The sequence below is a fragment of the Sus scrofa genome, chromosome 13 (assembly GCF_054392235.1).
Source record: "Sus scrofa isolate SSC_HxYL_T2T_F1_AM1 chromosome 13, Sscrofa_HxYL_maternal_Yorkshire_Landrace_v2.0, whole genome shotgun sequence".
Classification (NCBI taxonomy): Eukaryota; Metazoa; Chordata; class Mammalia; order Artiodactyla; family Suidae; genus Sus; species Sus scrofa.
The window spans coordinates 34,029,299-34,049,303 of record NC_139395.1 but is presented as its reverse complement, the minus strand read 5'-3'; the positions used below and the strand labels follow the sequence as shown (position 1 = coordinate 34,049,303).

The 20,005-nt window shown below is 41.0% G+C and overlaps 1 protein-coding gene across 50 annotated transcripts in view; it reads left to right on the top strand.

The window, feature by feature from the left end:
- The window catches only part of CLASP2 (cytoplasmic linker associated protein 2), a 205,172-nt gene extending 193,088 nt beyond the window's left edge, over positions 1-12,084 (top strand). For 49 of the 50 annotated variants that reach the window (XM_084987576.1, XM_084987570.1, XM_084987575.1 and 46 more), the window contains 3 exons: positions 6,500-6,706; positions 6,816-6,932; positions 10,348-12,084. In XM_084987576.1, coding sequence (XP_084843702.1) covers positions 6,500-6,706; positions 6,816-6,932; positions 10,348-10,434 — 411 coding nt within the window. In that variant the 3' untranslated portion in view covers positions 10,435-12,084. The remainder of the gene's footprint in view (positions 1-6,499; positions 6,707-6,815; positions 6,933-10,347) is intronic. The other variant, XM_084987582.1, reaches the window with a different exon arrangement.
- The last annotated feature ends 7,921 nt before the right edge of the window (positions 12,085-20,005 follow it).

The window sequence follows — 20,005 nt, the reverse complement described above, 5'->3', positions numbered from 1 at the left end:
TGATGGTTGAATTATTACTTTATTCTCAGTATTTCTGATATTATTGCATGCAATATATAAACGTTTGAAAAGTACTCATATCAATCATTTCCTTAATGAACACTTACTCTAATGTTCAAGATAGTACCTGATTGAGATGCAAACATATATTCTTTTTTTTTTTTTTTGTCTTTTCTAGAGCCACACCTGCAGCATATGGAGGTTCCCAGGCTAAGGGTCTAATCGGAGCTGTAGCTGCCAGCCTACACCAGAGCCACAGCAACACCAGATCTGAGCCGCATCTGTGACCTACACCACAGCTTTTGGCTACGCCGGATCCTTAACCCACAGAGCGAGGCCAGGGGTCAAACCCGAAACCTCATGGTTCCTAGTCAGATTCGTTAACCCCTGAGCCACGATGGGAACTCCCCATATATTCTATTAAGTGAATTCTGGTGATATCATGGTCTTTAACCTAAAACAGACCAGGTCTAGGATATAATTAGTATGATTTCATTTCCCCCTTTAGACCATTTTTAGATTTCCTCTTAGAGTTTGCCAATCTTAACTTCATTTCCATTTACCAATAAGAATTTGTTTGTTTGTTTTTTTTTTTTTTTTGCTATTTCTTGGGCCGATCCCACGGCATATGGAGGTTCCCAGGCTAGGGGTTGAATCGGAGCTGTAGCCACCAGCCTCCGCCAGAGCCACAGCAACGCTGGATCCGAGCCACGTCTGCAGCCTACACCACAGCTCACGGCAACGCCGATCGTTAACCCACTGAGCAAGGGCAGGGACCGAACCCACAACCTCATGGTTCCTAGTCGGATTTGTTAACCACTGCGCCATGACGGGAACTCCAAGAATTTGGTTTTTAAAATAACTAATGAGGAGTTCCCCTTGTGGCTCAGCGGTAACAAACCTGACTGGTATCCATGAGGACGAGGGTTTGATCCTTGGCCTTGCTCAGTGGGTTAAGGATCCAGCATTGCCGTGAGCTGTGGTATAGATAGCAGACATGGCTTGAATCTGGCATTGCTGTGGTGTAGGCCAGCAGCTGCAGCTCTGATTCCACCCCTAGCCTGAGGACTTCCATAGGTTTGGCCCTAAAAGGACAAAAATAAATAAATAAAAATAAAATAACATAACTAATGAAGATAAGACTCATTGTTATTTTATTTTATTTATTTTTGTCTTTTTGCCTTTTCTAGGGCCACTCCCACAGCATATGGAGGTTCCCAGGCTAGGGGTCGAATCGGAGCTATAGCCGCCGGCCTACGCCACAGCCACAGCAACATGGGATCCAAGCCGCATCTGCGACCTACACCACAGCTCACGGCAACGCTGGATCCTTAACCCACTGATTAAGGCCAAGGACCGAACCCGCTACCTCATGGTTCGTGGTCGGATTTGTTAACCACTGCGTCACAACAGGAACTCCGAGACTCATTGCTATTTTAAAGTGGTAAATTATCTATAGGAGCTAGATATCTGTTAAAAGTTTATTAAATAAAATAATGAGAACAGCTTTCCTGAAAGAATCCTATAAACCTGTCTCACTTTATTTTTTTCTATTTTACAGCTTTATTTTTTTTAATTACTCAGTGAATTTTATTATATTTAGAATTGTACAACAATCGTCACAACCAAATTACATAGCATTTCCATCCCAAACCCTCAGTGTATCCTCCCGGCCCCAATGTCTCATTACTTTGTAGTCAGAATATCCCCACCACAACCAACAACATTGGTGAAATAACTATAAGAATTTTTATTAAAATCTCAGAAATAATTAGAAAAGCAAGTTTCCACTAGAGCCTGCCTGCAATTCCAAGGGAAAGCACCAGAGCAATAGCTTTAGGTATTTCTGGTAGAATCAAGATATTAGAGAAAGATAAGTCAAAAAAAGAAAGTTAAAATAGCAGTGAGACAGAGTTCCCATCATGGCTCAGTGGTTAACGAGCCCAACTAGCATACATGAGGATGTAATTTAGATCCCTGTCCTCACTCAGTGGGGTAGGGATCCTGCATTGCTGTGAGCTGTGGTATGGGTCGAAGACATTGCTGTAGCTCCTATTTGACCCCTAGCCTGGGAACCTCCATATGCTATGGGTGCAGCCCTTAAAAAAAAGGCAATAAAATAGTGAGACAAGATAGATTAAAGATAAATGTAAGAGCTAAAACTATAAAACTTACAGAAGAAAACATAGGTGTAAATCTTTGTTGCTTTGGGTTAAGCACTAGTTTCTTAGATATAATACCAAAAGCAGAAATCACTAACAAGAGAAAAAGAGTAAATTGAATTTCATCAAAATTAAAAACTTTTAGGAGTTCCTGTCGTGGCACAGTGGTTAACGAATCCAACTAGGAACCATGAGGTTGCGGGTTCGATCCCTGGCCTTGCTCAGTGGGTTAGGGATCCGGTGTTGCCATGAGCTATGGTGTAGGTCACAGACGCCACTCAGATCCCGCATTGCTGCGGCTCTGGCATAGGCTGGTGGCTACAGCTCCGATTAGACCCCTAGCCTGGGAACCTCCATATGCAGTGGGAAGCGGCCCTAGAAAAGGCAAAAAGACCAAAAAAAATAAATAAATAAAATAAAAACTTTTAGAGTTCCCATTGTCGCTTAGTGCATTAAGAACCCGACTAGTATCCATGAGGATGTAGGTTCAATCCTTGGCCTCGCACAAGGGGTAAAGGATCCGGCATTACCACAAGCTGTGGTATAGGTCACGGATACAACTTGGATCTGGCATTGCTGTGGCTGTTGCATAGGCCAACAGCTGCAGCTCTGATTCAGCTCCTAGCCCAGGAACTTCCATATGCCCCAGGTGTGGCCCTAAAAAGGAGGGAAAAAAAAATTAAAAACTTGATAGAGAAAGACAGATATCGGCGTTCCCGTTGTGGCGCAGCAGAAATGAATCCTGCTAGTATCCATGAGGACATGGGTTCAATCCCTGGCCTCACTGAGCTGTGGTGTAGGTCACAGATGCAGCTCAGATCCCTTGTTGCTGTGGCTGTGGCTGGCACCTATAGCTCTGATTCGACAGTAGCAGGAACTTCCATATGCTGTGGGTGCAGCCCTAAAAAGTCGAAAGGAAGGAAGACAAGCATCATGGTATCACTTATATGTTGAATCTATTAAAAATAATTAAAAGAACATTTATAAAATAGAAACAGGAGTTTCTTGGTGGCCTAAGAGTTAAGGATTCAGCCTTTTCATTGCTGTGACTTGGGTTGGATCCCTGGCCTAGGAATTTCCACATGTTTTGGTTGCAGCCAAAACAAAACAAAAACACAGAAACAAACTCACAGATTTCAAAATCAAATCGTTACCATAGGTAAAGCCCTTGGAGGGAGGGAAGAATTGGGATAGTGGGAGTAACATATACATGCTACTGTATAAGTGTAAAATAGATGATTAACAAGAACCTACAGTATAACACAGGAAAGTCTACTCAAAAGTTTGTAATAACTTATATGGGAAAAAAAATATATTTATATGTATAACTGAATCACTTTGCTATACCCCTGAAACTAATACAACATTGTAAGTCAACTATACGCCAAAAAAAAATGTTTTAAAAATAAATTACTGAAGTTCCCATTGTGGCTGAGTGGAAACGAATCTGACTAGTATCCGTAAGGATGAGGGTTCAATCCCTATCCTCACTCAGCAGGTCAGGGATCCAGGGTTGCCATGATCTGTGGTATAGGTTGCAGATTGAGCTAGGATCCCGCGTTGCTCTGGCTGTGGTGTAGGCCAGCAGCTGTAGCTCCAAATCAACCCCTAGCCTGGGAACTTCATGCTACAGGTACAGCCCTAAAAAGCAAAAAAATAAAATGTTAAATCTCCTAATATTAAAAAATATTTACCTTCTCTGAAAAAGTTAAAAATTTTTGTGCTTCAAAGGACACTCTCAAGAAAGTAAAAAGACAACCCACATCATAGGAGAAAATTTTTGCAAATCATTTAAAGAACTAACAACCATAATATATAAAGAACTCTTACAACTGAACAATGAAAAGATAAATAATTCACTTTAAAAATGAGGGGGTTCCCACTGTGGATGAGCAGGTTAAGAAGATGAGGATTCCATCCCTGGCCTCGCCCAGTGGGGTAAGGATCTGGCGTTGCTGTGAGCTGTGGTGTATAGGTCACAGATGAGGCACAGATTCAGTGTTGTGGTTGTGGTGTATGCCTTAGCTGTAGCTCTGATTCAGCCCCTAGCCTGGGAACTTCCCCAGGTGTGGCCATTAACAAAAAAAAAAAAAAATGACCGAAGGATCTGAGTTGACGTTTCTTCAGAGAAGATATACAAATGGCCAGTAAGCATATGAAAAGATGCTCAACCTCATTAGTTGTTTGGGAAATACAGCTAAAACCACAGTGAGATACCATACTTCACACACACCAGGAAGAATGACAGTAAGAAATGTGGATAAGAGACTTCCTGTTGAAGCTCAGAGGTTCCGAACGCAAGTATCCACGAGGATTTGTGTTCACTCCCTGGCCCCGCTCAGTGGGTTAAGGATCTGTCATTGCCATGAGCTGCGGTGTAGGTCACAGACATGGCTTGGATCCCACTTTGCTGTGGCTGTGGTGTAGGACCCCTAGCCTGGGAACTTCCATATGCTGTGGGTGCAGCCCTAAAAAAAAAAAAAAAAAAAGGAGGAAAGAAAGAAATGTGAATAAAGAAATGAAGAAATTGAAACCCTCTGAGTAATTCACTTTCCAGAAGCTGTGGCTGAATTTTACCGGAGAGTGAGCCAATGACTTTTTTTTTTTTTTTTGCCTTTTTTAGGGCCGCACTTGCAACATATGGAGGTTCCCAGGCTAGGGGTCCAATCAGAGCTACAGCTGCTGGCCTCTGCTACAGCCACAGCAATGCCAGGTCCGAGCCATGTCTGTGACCTGCACCATAGCTCATGGCAGTGCCGGATCCTTCACCCTCATGGGGTTAGGATCAAACCTGCAAGGTCATACATAGTTCCTAGTCAGACTTGTTTCTGCTAAACCACAGTGGGAACTCCATGAGCCATAACTTTTAAATCTGTATCTTCATCCCAATTTTTTTAAATACAGCTGGTGTTTATTAGTGGTGCATCTGTAGCATCTTACTGATGGCTTTATAAACTATGTAGTAGTTCCCTGGTGGCCTAGCAGTTTAGGATCCGGCATTGTCACTGCTGTGGCATGGGTCACTGCTATTGCCCAAGTTCAATACCTGGCCCACATGCTGCAAGTATAGCAAAAAAAATTAAAAACTATGTAGATAGATAACTTCTGGTTTAGTTATCCAAGTTCTGATTCATATAAGGCCTGTAGCATACCAATTTTTACAAAAGATAAAATTGACATTATTAGGCTGTTAGAGCTAAAGTTAGCCCTAGGTCTTATAACTTGCAGTGTATTTTCCACTATATCTTTCTCAGCATTTCTTACAGATTGACAGTGTTAAGTGAGACACTACCAAAATAGCAGCAAAAGCAATAATTTTTACATAGTTTCAAGACCATCTTTAGAGATTACAGATTCCAATAACAACATAGACAACTGTGTCTTCTTTTTTTTTTTTCCCCCTCTTTTTTTCTTTTTAGGGTTGCACCCACAGTAAATGGAAGTTCCCAGGCTAGAGGTCAAATCAGAGCGGCAACTGCCGGCCTACACCACAGCCACAGCAATACAGGTATCTGAGCCACCTCTGACCTTTGCTTGCAGTAGTAACACCAGGTCCGTAACCTACTGAACAAGACCAAGGACCAGCCCACATCCTCATGGATACTAGTCAGGTTCTTAACCCACTGAACCAAAACGGGAACTCCTATTTCTTCTTCTTCTTTGTAAAACCAGTGTCTTACCTTCCCCAGGCCTGATACAGAAGAAAATCATTGTGAATAGTAGGGGAAATAGCCTGTTAATTTGATAACATACTAATGAAACAATGTTTCTTATATTTTGTAATAATGTGATAAAAGGCATACAAGCCCTCCTGGAGCTAAGGGTAGTAGTAATACCAAGCAGGGTTTCTGCATGGCTGGTGCAGAGGCCTCCATTCATGTATAGTCCAGGGAAGCAGCCCCCATTCCCCATACAACTAGACCTCAACCTGCTAAAATTGATTTAATCGTTAGAGCAAGCCAACCTTAAGAGAACACAGAAGGAAGAGTGATGTAATAAAGACCCATGTATCCAGCTTCAGCAGTTAGTAACATTTTACCAGTTCTGTTTTATCTTTACCCCACTTTTTTTTGGCTGTGCTGGTGGCATGCAGAAGTTCCCGGGCCAGGGATTGAACCCAAGCCATAGCAGTGATAACACCAGATCCTTAACCCACTGAGCCACCAGGAATTCCTGTACCCTCATTTTTTATGTTTTTTTTTTTAACCATAGTATTTTCAAAACAAATCCCAGATACCATATCCTATTACATATTTTATGAAGTATGTACATCCAGGAATACCATCTAACATTTTACAGAATTACTTCCCAGCTAAATGTTGACCTCTCTGTTTTAGGTGGTAAGATCTGCTGAAGAAGCTGCGTCAGTGCTAGCCACTTCAATTAGCCCGGAGCAGTGCATCAAAGTGCTTTGTCCCATCATCCAAACTGCAGATTACCCAATTAATCTGGCCGCCATCAAAATGCAAACAAAAGTGATAGAGAGAGTGTCCAAGGAAACTCTTAACCTGCTTTTGCCAGAGATTATGCCAGGCCTGATACAGGTAAGCAGCAAAGCTTGGAGGAATAAGCTCCTCTTTGAGTTTCACCACATCGCTGTAGAATACTTTTCTCAGTGCCCGGAAGAGTGCTAACAAGGACTTTTCTTCCTAGGGTTATGATAATTCGGAGAGTAGTGTTCGGAAAGCTTGTGTCTTCTGCCTGGTGGCTGTTCACGCGGTCATTGGTGATGAACTCAAACCACACCTCAGTCAGCTCACTGGCAGTAAAGTAAGTGGTGCTGCTCTGCCCCAAAGATGGTGGCCATGGTTCTTCAAGGGTTGGTTCTTTGTTTGTGCTAAAGGGTACATTTGTTATTCAACTTTTAAATAGTCAGGTTTTGAACATCCCACTTACTCCTCTGACCACTGGCAGTTTAGCTGTTTGTACTTTCATATCTGTCACTCAGGTAAAGTCAGCAGTTTGTAAGGCAGTTGGTAAACGGCTATGATTGCAGTGCCTACAGCTTCTGGTTATTTATAATCCCAGCTGATTCCCCCATCCCCCCCACACACACACACACACAATTCCCTACACCACAGACTGTTTAAGAATAACAATAGGAAGTTCTCACTTTGGTGCAACGGGATCTGCAGCATCTCTGCACCACCAGGACGCAGGTTTGATCCCCAGCCCGGCACAGTGGGTTAAAGGATCTGGCTATTGCTAACCTTGAAATTCATTCTAAGGGGTGAGGATAAACTATGATTGTTGAATTATGGTTTATGGACCAGTTAGCAAGACCCTCACCTTCATTTAAAGAGTTTCCCCAAATCCTAACAATTGTCACTACTATAATGAAAATTTTTTTTAAGTAGCAAAATGTCATGAAAACCACATAATAAATAAAAAGGAGTTCCCATTGTGGCTAAGCAGGTTAAAAACCTGACTAGTATCCATGGGGATGCAGGTTCAATCCCTGGCCTTGCTCAGTGGGTTAAGGATCTGGCATTGCCACAAAGGCAGCCTGTGTCACACATGTGGCTTGGATATGCTGTTGCTGTGGCTGTGGTCTAGGCCAGCAGCTACAGCTCCGACTTGACCCCTGGTCTGGGAACGTCCATATGCCACAGGTGTGGCCCCAGAAAGAGAGAAAAAAATAAGTTAAAAAATTATTTTAAGAAGTTCCCGTTGTGGCTTAGTGGTTAACAAATCCGACTAGGAACCATAAGGTTGCAGGTTCAATCCCTGGCCTTACTCAGTGGGTTAAGAATCTGGCCTTGCCATGAGCTGTGGTGTAGGTCACAGGCGGCTCAGATCCCATGTTGCTGTGGCTGTGGTGTAGGCCAGCGTCTACAGCTCCGATTAGACGCCTAGCCTGGGAACCTCCATATGCCACGGGTGCGGCCCTAGAAAAGGCAAAAAGACCAAAAAAAAAAAAAAAAATTATTTTAAAATAAAAACGAGCTCATGTATATACCTTAAATTAAACACTTTTACTAGTTACAGATAAAGCTGTGGTTCTTAACCCTTTCTGTGTTACAGACCACTTTGAAGTTTAGGTATAATCTCATTCCAAGAAAAATAAATACATACAAAAAATTTTACACACAGTTTCAGAGAGTCTCTGAATCCCATGGACACCAGGTTAATAACCCTTAAGTCAAAAAGTTAATGTTAAAAAAAACAAACTTTAAATAACAAAGTATCTTCAGAGAAAAAATGTATTCTTATGTTTGGAGTTGCTTGTGGGGTGGGAGGTTAAGGACCCAGTGTTATCACCATATGGCACGGGTTTAATCCCGGGTCTGGGAACTTCCACACACTGCAGGCATGGCCAAAAAATATATATATATACATACATATATATATATATATATACACACATATTTATATCTCTCTTAACTTTTATTATAAGTTTGAGTTAGGATCTGTTAGTCTAGAATTATCTGTAGAAGAACTGAAATTCATCACTTTACTAGAATTCTAGGCAACCAGTAATAATGTTGCATATGAAGACAGTAAGGAAGTGGAAAAATATCTGAGAATGACATTAGAATTTTAAAAAAATGGAAAACAGAGTTAGATGTGCTTTGGTTAAAAACTATAAAATATAACCGCATATAGTAAGGACTGCAGAATGACACAAATAAATCAAAACCTTTTTTGTTTGTTTGTCTCTTTAGGGCCGCACCCACAGCATATGGAGGTTCCCAGGCTACGGGTTGAATTAGGGCCATAGTTGATGGCCTATGCCACAGCCACAGCAACGCCAGACCTGAGCTGCATCTGAGACCTGCGCTGCAGCTTTTGGCAACACCAGATCCTTAACCCACTGAGCAAGGCCAGGGATTGAACCCGCATCCTCATGGACACTATGTCGGTTTCTTAACTCTCTAAGCCACAGCTGGCATTCCTCAACGCCGTTCTTGTGAGACAGTCTTGTGTCCTGGAAGCCAAGTGCCTGGTTTCCTCTCCTAGCCCACTCCTTTCTACCCTTCTGATCTTAGGCAGGGATGGCACATTCTGTATCTGTTTCCTCATCTATAAAATGTGAGGATAGGGCATTTACTATTGTGGCTCAGTGGAAACGAATCTGACTAGTATCCATGAGGATGTGGGTTTGATCCCTGGCCTCTCTCAGTGAATCTGTCATTTCTGTGAGCTGTAGTATAGGTCACAGACACAGCTCAGATTCCATTGCTGTGACTGTGGTGTAGGCCAGCACCTGTAGCTCCAGTTCAGCCCCTAGCCTGGGAACTTCCATATGCCATGGGTATGGCCCTAAAAAGCAAAAAAAAAATTTTTAATTTAAAAAAATACAATGTTGTGAGGGTAAAAAGAGATACGGCAGCATACTGAATAGGATGTAATGCTCAAATGTTTGTCATCATTGTCATTGTTTCGTGTTATCACTATTACACTTTTTTTTTTTTTTTTTTTTTTTTTGTCTTTTTGCCATTTCTTGGGCCACTCCCGCGGCATGTGGAGGTTCCCAGGCTAGGGGTCGAACCGGAGCCGTAGCTGCCAGCCTACGCCAGAGCCACAGCAACATGGGATCCGAGCCACGTCTGCAACCTACACCACAGCTCACGGCAACGCCGGATCGTCAACCCACTGAGCAAGGCCAGGGATCGAACCCACAACCTCATGGTTCCTAGTTGGATTCGTTAACCACTGGGCCACGATGGGAACTCCAACTATTACACTTTTTGAAAAGGCATGCCAGAATACTCGGTCACAAACAAACTGAAACTTTAAAAAATTTTCTTTCTTAATTATCAGTGGTAATTGGGGCATAATAATAACTGTTCAGTTTAAACTATTTGATTAGGAGTTCTCTTTTGCTCAGTGGGTTAATAAGTAAGGATCCGGTGTTTTCGCTGCTGTGGCTCAGGTTGGAACTTATGCATACCAGGGTGCAGCCATAAATAAACAAACAAACATACAATTTGTTTAAACTATGATACTATTAGTATCAAAGAAATGAAGAAAGGAGGACTGATTTTGTTTATTTAAGTCTTAAGGACTAATTGGAAAATTTAACTCCCAAATCAAAGTTATACATCTGCCATGATCACAATGAGAACAGAAAGAGGAGAACCAATATTTTGAAACTCACATATGTATGTAATTTTTTTAATGAACATGTTACATTAACTTAAAGCCACTTACACAGTGACATATATTTGGCTTGAATCTGCAGATGAAGCTACTGAATCTTTACATCAAACGTGCACAGACAGGCTCAGGAGGAGGTGATCCCACGACTGATGTGTCTGGACAAAGCTAGTGAAGCTGATGGAAGTGAACCAGGTCTCTCAGAGAAAGGACAGACAGACCACCCCATCAATGAAAGGAAATTTTCAAGTACATCTTTTGGAACTTACATTGTTGCCCAGTTTTAGTTTTTTGTTTTATTTTGTATTTTCTGTAACAGAGGGCTGCCCTCAGTCTGCATGTAACTTTTATGATAGTTATTCCAAATTCAAGAAGAAGCAGTATTAACATCAGTTGATCAATACGAAGTAATTTTTAATCTAATTCATCATTTCACATGTTTGTACTTCTTTGTCTTCCCATTAACCTTTGCCAGTGTTACGATTGTATAAATTTTTTTTAAATGCTGGTTAAACAGGAATGCTTAAAGCTTTAAAAAGTTTAACAGTCTAACACATTTTTGGCCTTTATTCAAATGCAGAATAATATTTTTATTGCTACTTTGAGTTTTGTTCCGTATCATGTCCTATGCTAGAAATATTGAAATGATGTGAAACAAAGCAGGACTAATTTGAACTACAGCTGGACTCTGTTGGTGTGATTGTGATATATGTCATTAGTTGAAACTTCTTTGGGGTAATGTGTAGTTTAAAACTAAGACCTCAAGAAATGTTACAGAATCAGCCAGTTCTGTAAACCTGATGTTTGTTGGTTATTGATCTTGCCATCTTTATTTAAAACCATGTCCCCTCTGTAATTCCTTAAGAAAGCTGCACCAAATCATCAGCCTGTGTTTTTCTTGATACTTATTAAAATAGAAGGTTTCATTGCAGGGGTTTTTGGTTTGTTTATCTTTGTTGTGAATGATGCTTTTTCTTATTTATTAATATCAAATTCACTTATGAATAAACTTGATAATGGAAGCAGACAAAAAATCAAGTGCATGTGTGTCCTTGACCGTCTTCTGTTTCTCATTTAATAAACAAACTAATTACTGAGACATGGGAGTCAACCAGCGCTTTTCTTTAAATGGTGGAACCTGGTTTCCTTTTACCATGGAATTGTCTTACTTGAAAATGTTGATCCTGATGAGAGAGAAGATGGTGCCAAGGCTATTATCTTTGTATAATGGGCTCAAATTCTCTACCTCTTCAGGGCTAATACTTTTAACTGAGCTGCTGCCTATAGTGTCTTTTGGAAAACTACTTAAAGGGTGATTTTCTGTTACTTTTTAACAAATTTTTTTAATCACCTTTTGCTACACCTATTATTTTCCTGTGCAGCCAACTTTCAAAATTTACCAGTTTTGGTGAAAAGCAAATCAGATAATTTGGAACCAGGATACTAAAGATTTCTCATTTTGACTTTTTTTTTTTTTTTTTTTTTTAATCCTAACATAAAGTGAATTTGACTGGAAAGGCAAATAGCTATTAGGGAAGCAATTTGCTATTGTTACAGAGTGACCTGTACTTTATTTAATTGAAAAAAATGTAGAAATGTATGTAAAGAATTTTAAGAGGAGAGTACCGAATGGATGACTTGTCATAGGCTTTTACCTTCCTTTGTTTTTGTTCTAGCAGCAGGAAAATAGTTTCTCTATATTTCCCCCTTTACCTGTAACAGTTTTGTTTTCTGCTGTTAATTACATTGTGTATTTATAGTTCTATGCTTACTGTTGCGCATATACTGGCAATAAAACTGTACATAACATTACTTGAAAAAATTAACAATGTATATCAGTTGTTTTTCTGTCTCACTGTGTGACAACTCACCTAACTCATGACTAGTTGTTTGTTTGTTTTTTTTAATTTTTAAAAGTCCTGTATCAGTAGTATTCTTATGAATTGTAAGTGCCTCTGAGGAGAAAATATTTGTCAGGAGTAGCAACCACAATTTGATATATATAGCTCTATGCATGTATGTATTATAGCTTATACTTACAAAGGAAAGGCATTTTAAATGTTGAGCTCTTCTCAGTAATGTTCTATGTTCCATGACCTTTGGTATGTTTTATAATCATTTTGAATCTAAGTATTGATTTAATTTTGACCTCTTCTTTAAAGTCCTACTTTAACTACTGTTGACAACGAAATAGAGTGACTTAGGCTGACTAATAATGTCACTTGAAAACTTAGATCAAGCACCTGGCATCTAAAGGCAGGCACTCAAGCAGTAAATGAACTGAGTAACAGATGAGTATAGTTTAATGTGACATCATGAAAGCTAAGTCATGTTTAAAATTCTATACTTTCAGTGGATAAGACTATAAGAAAGTTATTGTTGACTCTTCAGATTGTTATATACAAGATACCTTTAATTCATTCAGCTATTAAAGAATGATGATAGGGAGCTCCCATCATGGGAACAAATCTGACTAGTATCCATGAGGATGCATGTTCAATCCCTGGCCTCACTCAGTGGATTAAAGATCCGGTGTTGCTGTGAGCTGTGGGTGAGGCCCTAAAAAGACAAAAAAAAAAAAAGCTACTGGCTAAATATTTTTCCTTCTGTTTTTCTCCCCAAAGCTAATTATCAATGTCATTCTTTTTTTTTTTTTTTTTTTTTTTTTTTTTTGTCTTTTGTCTTTTTAGGGCCACACCTGCAGCATATGGAAGTTCCCAGGCTAAGGGTCAAATCAGAGCTACAGCCACCTGCCTACACCAGAGCCACAGCAACGTCAGATCTGAGCCGCATCTATGACCTACACCATAGCTCAGGGCAATGCCTGATCCTTAACCTACTGAGCCAGCGTTGGAACCCTTGTCCTCACGGATACTAGTTGGGTTCATTAACTGCTGAGCCACGATCGAACACCACAGTGTCATTCATTTACTTGCACTACTGAGAATCAGTTAAAAAGCCTACAATTCCAGATTTTAAAATATGTTTGTTTCTTATAAGTTTTCAAAATCTATAGAACACTTTTGACATTTTCAATTAAGGTATGGTTTGAGCCTGAGGTTTCAAATTTGGAGTAAATTTGCTATTCCTTCATATTTTATTCTTAGAAACATCAGTGCAAAATGACTTTTACCGAGTTATATCTTATAGTTAAAAACTAAAATCTTCAGGCCAAACGTATTTGTAAATTCAAATGTTTCTTAGTATTCTTAGCTTAGAATAGCATTTATAGTAAATAGAAATGAGAATTAATATATTACTCCATAATACATGAGTTTTTTGGTTTTTTTTTTTACCTTTTGATGTCTTTGCTTCCTGTCTTATTTTAGTTCATTTTATTGCAGTCAATCAATACAGTTTTATAGGTCAGTGAAAAAAAGGTCTAGAATGAAGCTTTTAAAAAAATGTCAGTTCGGAGTTCCCGTCGTGGCACAGTGGTTGACGAATCCGACTAGGAACTATGAGGTTGCGGGTTCCGTCCCTGCCCTTGTTCAGTGGGTTAACGATCCGGCATTGCTGTGGCTGTGGTGTAGGCCGGTGGCTACAGCCCCGATTGGACCCCTAGCCTGGGAATCTCCATATGCCACGGGAGCGGCCCAAGAAATACCAAAAAGACAAAAAAAAAAAAAAAAAAAAAAAGTCAGTTCAAAAGTTACCCATCTCTACTGTGGAATATTTGAAAAATAATGGAAAACTGAAGGGAAGAATTATCTCTAATAGCACCACTTGAAGTGATAAATGTTGCTGTTTTTTGGAGTACTAAGGTAATTTGATTTAATGCTGAAAACTGTAAGGCACCATTGTTTTGTTAACCAGAGAATAACAAAGTTAATATTAGCTTTTTTTTTTTTTTTTGTCTTTTTAGGGCCGAACCAGTGGCATATGGAAGTTTCCAGGCTAGGCATCGAATCAGAGTTGTAGCTACCAGCCACAGCCACAACAATGCAGGAACTGAACCACGTCTTCGAACTATACCACAGCTCATGGCAACACAATATCCTTAACCCACTGAGCAAGCCCAGGGCTCGAACCCATATCCTCATGGTTACTAGACTGATTCACTACTGCTGAACCAAAACAGAAACTCCAGAATTAGTTAGTATTTTGAATGCTTCTGTTCTTCTATGCATGTATTTAACAACATGTTTTGAATATATTGTCTCTCTTTGTTTCTCTTTAAGATGACTTCTTGGAGTTCCCGTTGTGGCGCAGTGGTTAACGAATCCAACTAGGACATGAGGTTGCGGGTTCGATCCCTGCCCTTGCTCAGTGGGTTAAGGATCCGGCGTTGCCGTAAGCTGTGGTGTAGGTTGCAGACGCGGCTCAGATCCCGAGTTGCTGTGGCTCTGATGTAGGCCGGGGGCTGCAGCTCCGATTCGACCCCTAGCCTGGGAACCTCCATATGCTGCGGGAGCGGCCCAAAGAAATAGCAAAAAAAAAAAAAAAAAAAAAAAAAAGATCTTTTTTTGGCTATGCCCAAGGCATCTGGAAGTTTCTTTGTCAGGGATGGAACCCATGCTACAGCAGTGACCTGAGTCACAGCAGTGACAATGCCAGATCCTTAATCACTAGGCTACCAGGGAACTCTATAGGATGACTTCTAATGGCAGCAAAATATTCCTTTGTATGTATGCAACATAATGCCGGGTTGTTGATCTTCACTTAATATTCTTAAAACAAATAGCTACATCTTTGGTATATCTCGTTATTTTATAGTAGGCAGTTTTTTATATGTCTTTAATATAAAATTGCTAGATAAAGACATTGCTTGTTTAAAGATATACTTAAATAGCTGGGTTTAAACGTTTTGTTTTTTTTTTTTGGTTTTTTTTTTTTTGCCTTTTTAGCTATTTCTTGGGCTGCTCCCGCGGCATATGGAGGTTCCCAGGCTAGGGGTCGAATCGGAGCTGTAGCCACCGGCCTACACCAGAGCCACAGCAACGCGGGATCTGAGCCTCGTCTGCAACCTACACCACAGCTCACGGCAACGCCAGATCGTTAACCCACTGAGCAAGGGCAGGGACGGAACCCACAACCTCATGGTTCCTAGTCAGATTCGCTAACCACTGCGCCACGACGGGAACTCCAAATGATTTTTAAAATAGAACAGGAAGATACAAGAAATCTTTATGTGTATCGGAATTTCACTATCTCAGATTTACCTATGTTCATCTATGCAACAGATACCTGAATAGTTGCCTTCAAGAAAGAGGGAGAGCAAATACCCATGATAAAGTGTAGTGTATATTGTAACAGAGGGTGTGGATGGGAGCTGAGGAACAAGGATGGGGGCACACATGAAGTGTGACCACAGAAGGCTTCCCAGAAGAAGAGGTGATGCTTAAACTTACTCTAGAAGCTGAATGGGTCTGAGACTCTTTGGGGTTATAGGGCAGGGAAAGCAGAGGGAAGCCAAAGAGCAAGGCAGTGCTGTAGGAAATAAGCATTAAAGCATGTCACTGGAACTTTTAAAACCCTGATTTCTTCTGGTAAATGTAAAAAGTCTCCCACACTCTCTTTAGAATTCCCCCAAGACATCAACCCCACCCCCACCCCCAGAAATCTGTGCATCCTCACAATCAAGAAATCTTGGAGGGGAGTTCCAGTTGTGGCTCAGCCAGTCACCAAAGCAACTAGGACCCATAAGGATGTAGGTTCGATCTCTGGCCTTGCTTAGTGGGTTAAGGATCCACCTTTGTCGTGAGCTACAGTGTAGGCCACAGATGTGGCTCGGATATGCTGTGGCTGTGGCTGTGGCGTAGACCCGCAGCTGCAGCTCCAATTTGACCCCTAGCCTGGGAACTTCCATATGCCATAGCTGTGGCCCTAAAAAGAAAAGGAGGGAGGAAGGAAAGAAGGAAACTTGAAGGAAGTTCCTTGGTGGCTCATCACTTTAAGGATACAGTGTTGTCACTGCTGTGGCTCAGGTTCAATCCCTGGCCCCAGAACTTCTACATGCTGTGGGTGCAGACAAAAGTTTGGAAATAGCTTTTCTTTCAGTGTTTTAGTTCAAATGTTCTCTTTTGCATTACTCTGCTTTCAGAAATGTGATTGGTACAGTAGGGGCTGGCCTGTAACTCAAGTAGAAAGTGCTTAGAGGTGCTGCTTGTTGCAAACCATCCTGATGAGAAAGCTCTGTGTGCAGCCCCAGTCTCCCAAGCATATTTCCCCTTAAGAAAGTGTGAATCTGTTATTTGATTGGAACTGAGTGCAAAAAGAAGTTGCTTGACAACATATTGGTTGGTTTTAATCTAAAGCCAAATTTACATTAATTTTTATCACAGTTCCAGTCAGATTAGGAACTCAGATCACAGTTGGATTACATCAACGAAGAAGACACGTACTTTTTCTTTACCATCCTCCTAAAGCCGTGGTTTTGCCTCTGCAAGGTATTCAGCAATATCTGGAGGCATTTTTGGTGATCACACCTTGTGGTGGAGTGCCACTGACACCTAGTGAGTACAAGCCAAAGATGCTTCTGAATGTCCTCCATACACAGAATTGTACCCACCCCCCAAGCACCACACACAAACACACACACACACAAAAGTATCCAGCTTCAAATGTCAGTAATGCCCAGGCTGAGAAACCTTACAGTAGAGCCAAGGAGTTTCCATAGATAGCTCCACTGGTAATACAGCCCAGATTAAAAAGCACTGAGTCAGTTTCTTTACACTAATATATTTTTTTAATTAAAGTGTAGTTGATCTACATTATTGGGCTAATTTCTGCTGTACAGCAAAGTGATTTAGTTATATGCATATATATACATTCTCTTTTTTTAACTTATTTTTGTCTTTTTAGAGCTACACCCTGGCATATGGAGGTTCCCAGGCCAGGGGTTGAATCGGAGCTGCTAGCCTACACCACAGTCACAGTAACTCAGGATCCGATCCACCACAGCTCATGGCAATGCCCACTGAGCAGAGCCAGGGATCAAACCTGCATCCTCATGAATACTAGTCAGGTTTGTTAACCACTGAGCCATGACAGGAATTCCCTACATTCTTTTTCTTAATTTTCCTTTTCATTACGGAAATTTCATTTATCCTAGAAGATTGGCTACAGTTCTGTTTTTATGCTAGCATTGAATAGAAGGTAGGGGTCTAATCAGAGCTGCAGCTGCCCACCTATACCACAGCCACAGCAATGTCAGATCTAAGCCACATCTGTGACCAACACCACAGCTCATGGCAATGCAGGATTCTTAACCCACTGAGCCAGGCCAGGGATCAAACCTGCATCTTCATGGATACTAGTTGGGTTCATCACCACTGAGCATGATGGGAATTCCAATTTCTACTACTTGAAGTCGAGAATTTCCATAGAGTTAGGTTACTCCAGGTGTGTGACCGAGGAGACCCAGAAGAATAACCTTGAGATTGGTTGGCCAGTGTTATAAATTTGATATATAAGTATTGTATAATGCCACCTGTATGAGGTATCCAGAGGGTCAAATTCATAGAGACAGATAGTAGAATGGTGACTGTTGGACTGTGGGGAGGAGGGGATGGTGAGTTATTGTTTAATGGGCACAGTTAGTTTTCAATGATGAAAAGAGTTCTGGAAATGGATGGAGGTAAAACAATTTAAAAAAAAAAAAAGTTCTTTAAAATGAGGTGAAGGAGTTCCTGACATGGCTGAGAGGAAACGAATCTGACTAGTATCCATGAGGACGCAGGTTCGATCCCTGGACTTGCTCAGTGGGTTAAGGATCTGGTGTTGCTGTGAGCTGTGGTGTAGGTCACAGACGTGGCGTGGATCTGGCATTTCTGTGGCTGTGGCATAAGCCAGCAGCCACAGCTCCAATTAGACCCCTAGCCTGGGTACCTCCATATGCTGCAGGTGCGACCCTAAGAAGACAAAAAAAATAATAATAAAATGAGGTCAAAATACAAAAGTGATTAAGAACTCTATTCAAGACGTGTGCTTGCCAAGGTGGGTGGGGGAGGGAAGGATCAGGAATTTGTGGTTAGATGCAAACTAGAATATATAACATGGATAAACAAAAAGGTCTTACTATATAGCACAGGGAATGATATTCAATATCCTGTGAGAAACCATAATGGAAAAGAATATGACAAAGAATATCTATGTATAACTGAGTCACTTTGCTGTATAGCAGAAATTCACACAACATTGTCAATCAACTATACTTCAATTAAAAAAAAAAAACTGGTAGTTCCTATTGTGGCGCAGCAGAAACAAATCCAATTAGTAACCATGAGGTCATGGGTTCAATCCCTGGCCTCACTCAGTGGGTTAAAGGATCTGGCGTTGCCATGAGCTGTGGCGTAGGTCACAGATACAGCTCGGATCTGATGTTGCTGTGGCTGTGGTGTAAGCCGATGGCTACAGCTCTGATTGGACCCCTAGCCTGGGAACCTACATATGCCACAGGTGTGGCCCAAAAAAAACTCTGTTCACCACCTGATTACCATGAATGACTCTATGTTAAGATGTTTGGGTAAATAATATAGAATAATATATAATATCTATGGTAAAGAATATATACAGATATATACAGAGTATATGAAAGAACAGAGTAGGCAAATTGAAGCAACTCTTTAAAAAGTAGCTGCGTTGAGATGTGTTGCCTACGTGGATTGTAAAATTTCAATCATTGCTTTGTTTTCACCCACTGTTCGTTTTGTTCGTGATGTCAATTTCATGAATTCTGACTTCACCACTGGTCTATTTTTCTGAACCTGGCATATAAAAGCAGACCCACTTTGTCTAAACCCTGCCTCCTTTAAGGTTTATGTCACAGGTGGATCTACCACCCTCTGCCTCTTGTCAGCCATCCTTGCCTTCTCCTGTTGCATCAGGGACTTGACATCTGTACCAGGTAAGATTTCCTCATCTCGAGAAAGAGGTATAGTAGCAGAGTATAGGTTATGCAGTGAAACTGCTTAAGACAAAGTAACTCCACCACTCAGGCAAGTTAATCTCTCAAAGTTTCAATTCCTCATCTACAGAACAGCAAAAATAATAGTTCTTACCACGTAAGAACGTTGTGGGACTAAATGAAATGATGCCTGACACTCCACAAGTAAGGGCCTATGGAGGCACCGTCTTAAAGAGGTTGTAGCCATCTGACCAGTGCACTGAACTGCTGCCGTCTTCCTTTGGGTTCATTTATTTTACCCTCCTTGAACCTGAGCTGCTCCACGTGACTATCATAGATGCAGCATTTCATCTGCTAATTGCAGGGCTTTTAACATTCTAACTTTTTTTATTGTGGTAGAAAAAGCATGTAACATTAAATTTACCATTGTAACCATCTGTAAGTATACTATGTAATAGTGTTAAGTACATTCACACTGTTGTACAACCAGATCTCTAGTTTTTTTTTTTTTTTTTTTTTTGGCTTTTTGCCTTTTCTAGGACCGCTCCTGCGGCACATGGAGGTTCCCAGGCTAGGGGTCCAGTCCGAGCTGTAGCTGCCAGCCTATGCCAGAGCCACAGCAATGTGGGATCTGAGCCGCATCTGCAAACTACACCACAGCTCACGGCTAAGCTGGATCCTTGACCCACTGAGCAAGGCCAGGGATCAAACCCGCAACCTCATGGTTCCTAGTCAGATTCATTAACCACTGAGCCACAACGGGAATTCCTAGAACTTTTTCATCTTGTAAAATTGAAACTCTCTTTCCTGAATTCCCCATCCCCTAGCCTTTGGCACCCACCTGTCTGCTTTTTTTTTTTTTTTTTTTTAATGATTCTAACTACTTTAGATACTT